An 8,195-nucleotide genomic window follows, 5' to 3' on the forward strand; every position below is an offset into this window, starting at 1 on the left:
ATATATAGATATATGTATATATATATATATATATATAGATATATGTATATATATATATATATATATAGATATATGTATAGATATATGTATATATATGTATAGATATATGTATATATATATATAGATATATGTATAGATATATGTATATATATATATATATTTATAGATATATGTATATATATAGATATATAGATATATGCACATATACATATGTATTTGTACATACCTACATATATATGTGTATATACATGCATATATGGGTACAGGACATAAAGAAAAAAAAAGAAAAAAAAAGGAAAGAAAGCATAAAAACAAAAACATAGAAAACAAACTTAGTGGTGCAGCAAAAAGCAACCAATAGTCGATTGGTTCGACTAAAAAATTTTTCAAGGGTGGTGCCCCAGCAAGGCTGCAGTCCAATGACTGAAACAAGTAAAAGATATAGTAGCACACTGAGAGAATTTTCTGCAGTAAAAGAAGAAAACAGACAAAAAGAAGCTGAATAATTGTAAGGATATGATCAATATTGGTAGAACTAACAGGATTAGTCACCAACGCCATGGCTAAAGAGTCTATACTTTCTCTCCTTTTCTTTATTTATTTGACGCCTTCCTTGTTTCTAATATTTATTTATTCTTGTGTTTGACATTGATGTAGTTTCAGTTCCTCTTTTTTTTTCTTTTTTTCTTTGTATGAATGTATGTGAGTGTTGTATTAGTCTATGTGTATTTGATCTCTGGTTATAATTAGGTTGCCAATTAAGAGAATTTCCGAACCTGAAAATGTAAGAAAGTGTATGTAAGTGCTTCTTCTTCTTCTTCTTCTTCTTCACCAAATGTTTCCTTGTGATAAATGTTATGTTTCTGTCAGTTTTCTTGTTTTGAGTGTCAATCTAGTTCGATGTTTCAGGCGCCGCACTCAGTAGCAGTCTTGAAGATCAACCATTAAGATCAATAGTTTATGTAGAAATTGACAGTTAAGCATTAGATAGAAATTACAGAACGCACAGCGCCATTTATTCTGGTAGTAAATAATCATCATCATCATCATTTTGATAATTATTACCATCATCATCATCATCATCATCGGTATTACCATCATCATCATTATTATTGTCATAATTGTTGTTTACAATATTGGCAGAAATGTTAGAGCGTTCGACCAAATGCCTTGTGGTATTTGTTCCCACTCTTTCCACCAGCGATTTTCAACTAGAGTCCATATAAGATTTTTGGGGGTCCACAGAAACAAAATAGGAAACTTAGGACCCACAGTAATTTGTTAAGGGTTCATGAAAAAATTTTGTTTTACATGTATGTATTGCAAGAAACATCTAGACTTCTTTCTCTAAACATTTTAATCAGTTCAAAGGGTCCTTTGACAAAAAGTCATTGAGAATTCCTGATTTATACACTGAGTTCAAGTCCCCAAACTTTACCCTTCATCGTCTCTCACTCAATACAGGTCATATAAATACAGTAAAATAAAATACTATGTTCTATGTACCTTGAGAAGCAATGATCCATTTTAGATGCAAGTACAAACTTTGACAATTAATTAATTACCACAAATAATTACATATTTTCTTGACCCTAATAAACAACATATTCTCTTATTTGTTGTTTACTTGACTATTCTGGTTATTTGAGTAAATGAGAAGATATTTACTATAGTTTTATTGCTATGCAGTAATCTTATTTGTCTTGCATGCTTTTCCCACACTATCAAGTGCAGTGTTGTGTGCATTAGGTATGTGCAGTATTTTGTTTTGGTTTTGTTGTTGTATTGAATGCATTCTACAGAATATCTACATCACACTTGCAATGCTATTTTCTATATGTTGTGCATATTTCCAAATCCTTAGGTTGTCATATATTTGTCTGAATATTTTATCATTCTCAAGGTACCTATTATTACAAGAATTGTTTCTCTTTTCAGGCTCCACATTCTTGTTATCTCTATTTCCAGATCTTTATATTTGTATAGTTACCCTATCTCTTTGATAGATACATTATTATTTCTTAGGTCTGATGCATTCTTTTCTTGTCTCCCCAATAACAATTTCTTTTAATCCCAGGACTCATAAGGCCAGTTACCCATTTTCCATGGCTTATAAGTGACTTGAGGTCACAATATTCACCCTGAATGGGATGTCAGTCCACTGCAGGGTTCACGGTTAGCAATTTTGAGGGGAGGGGACAATTCGATTACATCAGTTCCAGTACTTGAGTGCTATTTAATTTTAGTCTCCCATTCCCCCCTCCCCCAAAGAATGAAAGGTAAAGTCAACCACAGGGACAATTGAACTCAGAACATAAAGAGCTGGGCGAAATACCACTAAGCATTTTGTCTGATGCTCTACCGGTTCTGCTAGCTACCCTGAGAGTAGTGGGTATCCAACTGACCATTTCTACCCTCCCATAAACATACCTGTGACTTTGAAAGCTTATGTTTGCGATTAAGTTAGTTATCAAAATATCCCAAATCATTTCTTAAATATTCCATTGTTTCTATCTTTCAGTTGGCACCAAAGTGACAGTACTTATAAGCAGAAAGGATGGGGACAAAATTTCAACCCTTCTCGACAATGGGACCAAGGTACAGATGCACATTTCACGCCTACAGTCACCAGCCACCCTCAACATCAGCCGTACATCCATATTGTTCGTATCCATATCATTCATAGTTCTGATGATTATCTCCCTTACGTGGCTAATCTTCTACTACATCCAACGTTTTCGCTATGCTCATGCCAAGGAAAGACTCACGGTAAGTGTGACTCATGCGGCCTTTGTTGTCTTTATTTCATTTTTTTTTCTTTTACTTGTTTCAATCATTGGACGGCAGCCATGTGGGGGCAACACATTGGAGGATTTAGTCTAACAAATCAACCTTAGTACACAAATATACAAAGCTAAATATACCCTATTATCATTATTATTATTATTATCATTATTATTATCATTATCATTATTATTATCATTATTATTATTATTATTATTATTATTATTATTCGGGTGGTAAGCTGGCAGAATCATTTACACGCTGGATGAAATGCTTAGCAGTATTTCGTCTGTCTTTACGTTCTGAGTTCAAGTTCCGCCAAAGTCAACTTTGTCTTTCACCCTTTCAGGGTCAATGAAATAAGTACCAGTTATGCACTGGGGTCGATGTAATCAACTAGTCCCTTACCCCCAAATTTCAAGCCTTGTGCTTTTAGTAGAAAGGATTATTATTATTATTATTATTATTATTATTATTATTTTATTGTCATTGCACAGCTTCTAACACTGGGGATGTACTACGGTGCCCTTATTTTTCGAGCACCCTCTGGAATATTCGAGTGATTCCAAGCAGTGCTGTTTTCTGCAAGTGCTCCACCCTTATTGCAGGCCCCTATTTGTTCCATTTACTTCTCAAGATTTTTACTCACTGTTCCCAGGGCTCCAACAATTATTGGTACTACTACCACCATTTTTAGCGACCACAACTGCTTAACCTCCCAAGCTAACCTGTTATATCTATCAACTTTTCTTTTTTCCTTATCGCATACCTTGTTGTCAGCTGGGCATGCTAGATCTATGATCCAGCATTTTGAGCGTGGCCGTTGCCAGTACCCGCCTGATTAGCCTTCGTGCCGGTGGCACGTAAAAGCACCCACTACACTCTCGGAGTGGTTGGCGTTAGGAAGGGCATCCAGCTGTAGAAACTCTGCCAAATCAGATTGGAGCCTGGTGTAGCCATCTGGTTCACCAGTCCTCAGTCAAATCGTCCAACCCATACCAGCATGGAAAGCGGACGTTAAACGATGATGATGATAACGTTTCTTGACATTTTGGTCTCAAGTTGAGACCACTGATGCAAATGGGTGATGTGGGAGGGAGATGGGTTATTTTGTGTCTTCATATTACTGCAGTTAATTAAAATATGCACCAGTTGAAGTACTGGCAAAGTGAGCAGGAATGGATGACGGAGAGGAATCTGTCAATGAAAAATCAGTTACACCTGTATACTTGCCGCCTTTACCAACAAAACTTGCAGCTTTGTGCCAAATTTAGAAGTCATCATCATCGCCAACACCACCATAATTATCATCATCACTGTTATTGATGTTGTTGTTACTTTTATTATCATATCTTACCTGGGTGTGAAGCTTTAAACAACAGGTATAGCCAATTGTGTTTGATCCCCTCCTTTTTATCATCTACACCTGTACCTCCTTACCTTGATGGCCAGTTAGCTTATGCCAAATATATGCCACAAAGAAAAACATTATAATAACATTAATCTACATTAAAAAAATAATAAAAAAATTACAACAACAACAACTGTTATAGCAACTATATTGCATTGCACTGTTTCTTTTCAAAGTAGAAGCCAAAATAATTCCAATAACCGTATTAATAATAATAATAATAATAATAATAATAATAATAGTAATAATAATAATAATAATAATAATAATAGTAGTAATAATAATAATAATAATAATAATAGGTTTGACCAAATTTCATGTCCTCCTCCACCATCATCAGGGACTCCATTGTTTCCTCTTATCTTTCATCATCAGGGGATCTATTGTTTCCTCTCATCATTTGTCTTTAGGGATTCCACTATTCCCTCTTTTCCCTCATCAGTTATCGATTATTAACATCAGTTGAAACCAGTTTGACTGGTCACCTGTAATAATTACAAATTGATTACAAAAAGCATTGTTCTGATTTTGTTTTGTTTATTTATTTATTATGCTTTATGATTCTCAAATAGCAATTGGGAATAATCTGGTGAGGGTGGTTGAGACTAAGTGGTGAAATCAGTAGTTTTGTTATGATGCTCCAGTAGAACCTGATCGAATGAAACCTATGGTACATAGTTGACTGAACAAGGACAATGTGCATTTGATGTTGCTTGGTGTTGTTTATGTTCAACTCTGATTGTTGAGCAGTCTTGTGACTGAAGACATTCCAACTCTGACCATCTCATAATTTTTGAAACGTATCTAGGTCTACATTTGCTAATGTGTTCTCTCTTTTTAAGACAGTGGTGTGGTGTGATATCGACAGTGACCTGGTTACTATTTTTATCAGATAGAACAACATAGACGCTTCCACATTGGCTAGGAGGGTTCCTTCTGTTAGTTGTATCATTGGCATTGATGGCATTAGTGGTGTTGTGGAGGAGGTGGAGAGTGGATGAGGCCAAGGAAATGGTATTTTTTTTTTTTTTAATGTCATTTCACTAAAGCCTGATCAAATGAAACCTCTGGTACACACTTGGTTGAATAATAATACAGCACTGTCAATATTGATCGGTATTGGTTGATGTTCAGCCCTGATCGAGCAGTCCTACAACTGAAAGCATTCCGACTGTGACCATCTCATCGTTTGAGAAAGAGAGACAGAGAGAGACATATATGCACATATGTATATGAAAGGCCTCTTTCAGTTGGCATCTACCAAATCCACTCATAAAGGCTTTGGTTGGCCCTGAGGTTATAGTAGAACACATTTGTCCATGGTGCCATGCAGTGGGACTGAATCTGGAACCATATGATTGGGAAGCAAACTTCTTACCACAGAGCCACACTTGTGCCTATTAATAAAATTTTTAAAAATTATTTTCCTAAACCTCACCTATTTCTTGATCATTTAATAATGAGTTAAGATACATAAGTAGTCTATTTTTATTAGAGAAATTTAGTCATGAATAAGCTGATGTTTTTTGTGGCTCTATTCCTAAAGAAATACTCTGTATTTCAGGTTATAATATTCAGAATAGTGAAGAAATTTGGAGATATTGAGCAAAATAACTTAGTCATGTATTGATCATATTTAGCCTTGCCTTGGTTTAGAGATGCCTTTGTTTCCATATTTCTATTGAAATTCTCTGTCTTTGAGTCAGTTTATTTTGAAAATGATGAAGAATTTGGTAAAATAAATTCGTTATTATTAACCTTTTGTTACCATATTTTTATTGGAATACTCTGCCTTTGTTTCAATTAATTTTGAAAATTATGATTTTAATAAAATAGCTTTGTCATTATTTGGAACATAAATTAATATGAAATTGTGATTGGAAAGTTTTAATTTAGTTCAATTTAAAACAGGAAGTTTGTATCATAGAACAAGGGGGTGGGGGTGATCTCATGCAGGTTGGTAGCAAAAGCGTTTAATACCTAAAATAAACATAATCGTTGGAATTCACTGAAATTTTGGATAAATTGTTTTAGAAAGATGCTGATAACATTCTTCACATGCTTTGGAAATATTGATTCTCTCAGAATTGTTACATCCAAGCCTCAAAGATGAAGAGTCAAGTTCAACTTCATAATATGAGAAAAGCAAAAAAAAGGAAAATCTTATGTTAAATATAAAATATAATTTTACTCTTATATGCTTTTATTTTCCAGTTAAACATGCTTTTTTTTTTTTTTTTAAGTACTACTCTAATTCACATTATTATTCTAATTGTGAATGAATTATTTTTTCTATTTGTAATTTCTATTACAATGCTTCTGGGTATACAATATTCTTAGTTTTTCTACCTAGAGGTAAAAAGAAATTTTAAAAAATTCAGAAAATGTCACCACATAATTGATGATCTTCAGCTTGAAAAGAAGTAGTTGTGACATTTTACAAAATTTCAGCTACTTAGATGCAAAACTGTGGTCCTTAATTTGGAATGAACATACATACACACATACATGCATGCAGGTTTGCACACACACACACATGTGCATAACAAGCATACGTATATACAGATATACATACATTTATACATACATGTCAATTATGTCATTTCTGTGGAAGACCTCACTTGTGATTGGCAGGTCCCCAAGAATGCCATTAAGGTGCTACCTCTCAATGCAACATGGCGTTGTCACTAAAATATTATACACAGGTATACATGTGTTAAATTTTCTGCTATTAAACTTTAAACTAGTATTAAGAACATATATTATTTCTTTAAAATCTCTTGGAAAATTTTCTAAGCCAAAAGTCCACTCCTGTAATGATTCCATTACAGAACAGAATAAATTATAGAAGGGAAAGATCAAAATTTTCTCCCTTACTTAAAAGAGCTCCTTGCTTCCTTCAAAATGAATGTTAACAAGGTTAGTACAACTCTTGTGATATCAGATGTTTCAAGTTTAGCTGACCAATACCGCTTTGTGCATTAGTGTGTTGTACAGAAAACTATGAGTTAACAAAAGAGTCTTACATAAAATTACAATGGAAGATGAGTCTTATATCAAAGAACCAAAGGTGAACCATTTTAATTTCATGAGCAGCATACATACATTCTGGTTATATTTTGGTAGAGTCTTATCATTGAAACCTGTAAACACAATCATCTGTTGTTATTTGTCAATATTCTTTCCTCCCCCCCCCCCCCGAATTTTTCATCACATTGTGAGATCCACGGAAACATTCATCACATCCTATCATCGATGTTGTTCTACGCTTATACTATGCTAACACTATCTTCTCTTTATATAGTATAGGTTGTACTATGAAAAACCCAGTCACCATTTCTATCTAAACACTTCCAATTGTTCTTCCTTCCAGAAACGTCTTGCAAATGCTGCTAAAAAGACAATCGCCAAAATTCCTCAGAGGACTATAAAATCTGGAGACAAAGTAAGTGTTTGTTATTATTTTTTTATTTTTCTTTAAACACTCAAACATTAAAATTGATGGAAGTGACCACCATTATTATTATTATTATTATTATTATTATTATTATTATTATTATTATTATTGTTGTTGTTGTTGTTGTTATTGTTGTTGTTGTTGTTGTTGTAAAGGCGGCGAGCTGGCAGGATCGTTAGCACACCTGGCAAAATGCTTTGCAGCATTTTGTCCACCTTCTCTTCCTACTTCTCTTCACCCCTACTCTTTCTCTCCTCTCTCTTACTCTCTCTCACTCTCTTATCTCGTACTCCCCCTCTCTCACTCTTACTCTGTACACTCTTACTCTATTACTCTCTCACCCTTACTCTCTTACTCTCTCACTCTCTTCTCTCTCACTCTCTTTCTCTTCCTCTCTCTCACCCTCCCATACCCACCATCCCCCTCTCTTACATCCACCTTCCCTCTCTTATACCCACCCTCTCTCCTCTTCCTCCCTTTCTCTCCCCTCCCATACCCACCTTCCCCCTCTCTTACATTCCCCTTCCCCTTCCCCCTTCATCG

The 8,195-nt window shown here is 34.5% G+C and overlaps 1 protein-coding gene across 2 annotated transcripts in view; it reads left to right on the forward strand.

Moving 5' to 3' along the window:
- The window catches only part of LOC106881230 (RING finger protein 150), a 101,158-nt gene extending 93,477 nt beyond the window's left edge, over nt 1-7,681 (forward strand). For both annotated transcript variants that reach the window (XM_052972323.1, XM_052972324.1), the window contains 2 exons: nt 2,522-2,769; nt 7,569-7,681. In XM_052972323.1, coding sequence (XP_052828283.1) covers nt 2,522-2,769; nt 7,569-7,676 — 356 coding nt within the window. In that variant the 3' untranslated portion in view covers nt 7,677-7,681. The remainder of the gene's footprint in view (nt 1-2,521; nt 2,770-7,568) is intronic.
- Nucleotides 7,682-8,195: the final 514 nt, after the last annotated feature.

The sequence above is a fragment of the Octopus bimaculoides genome, chromosome 13 (genome assembly GCF_001194135.2).
Source record: "Octopus bimaculoides isolate UCB-OBI-ISO-001 chromosome 13, ASM119413v2, whole genome shotgun sequence".
NCBI classification, from domain to species: Eukaryota; Metazoa; Mollusca; class Cephalopoda; order Octopoda; family Octopodidae; genus Octopus; species Octopus bimaculoides.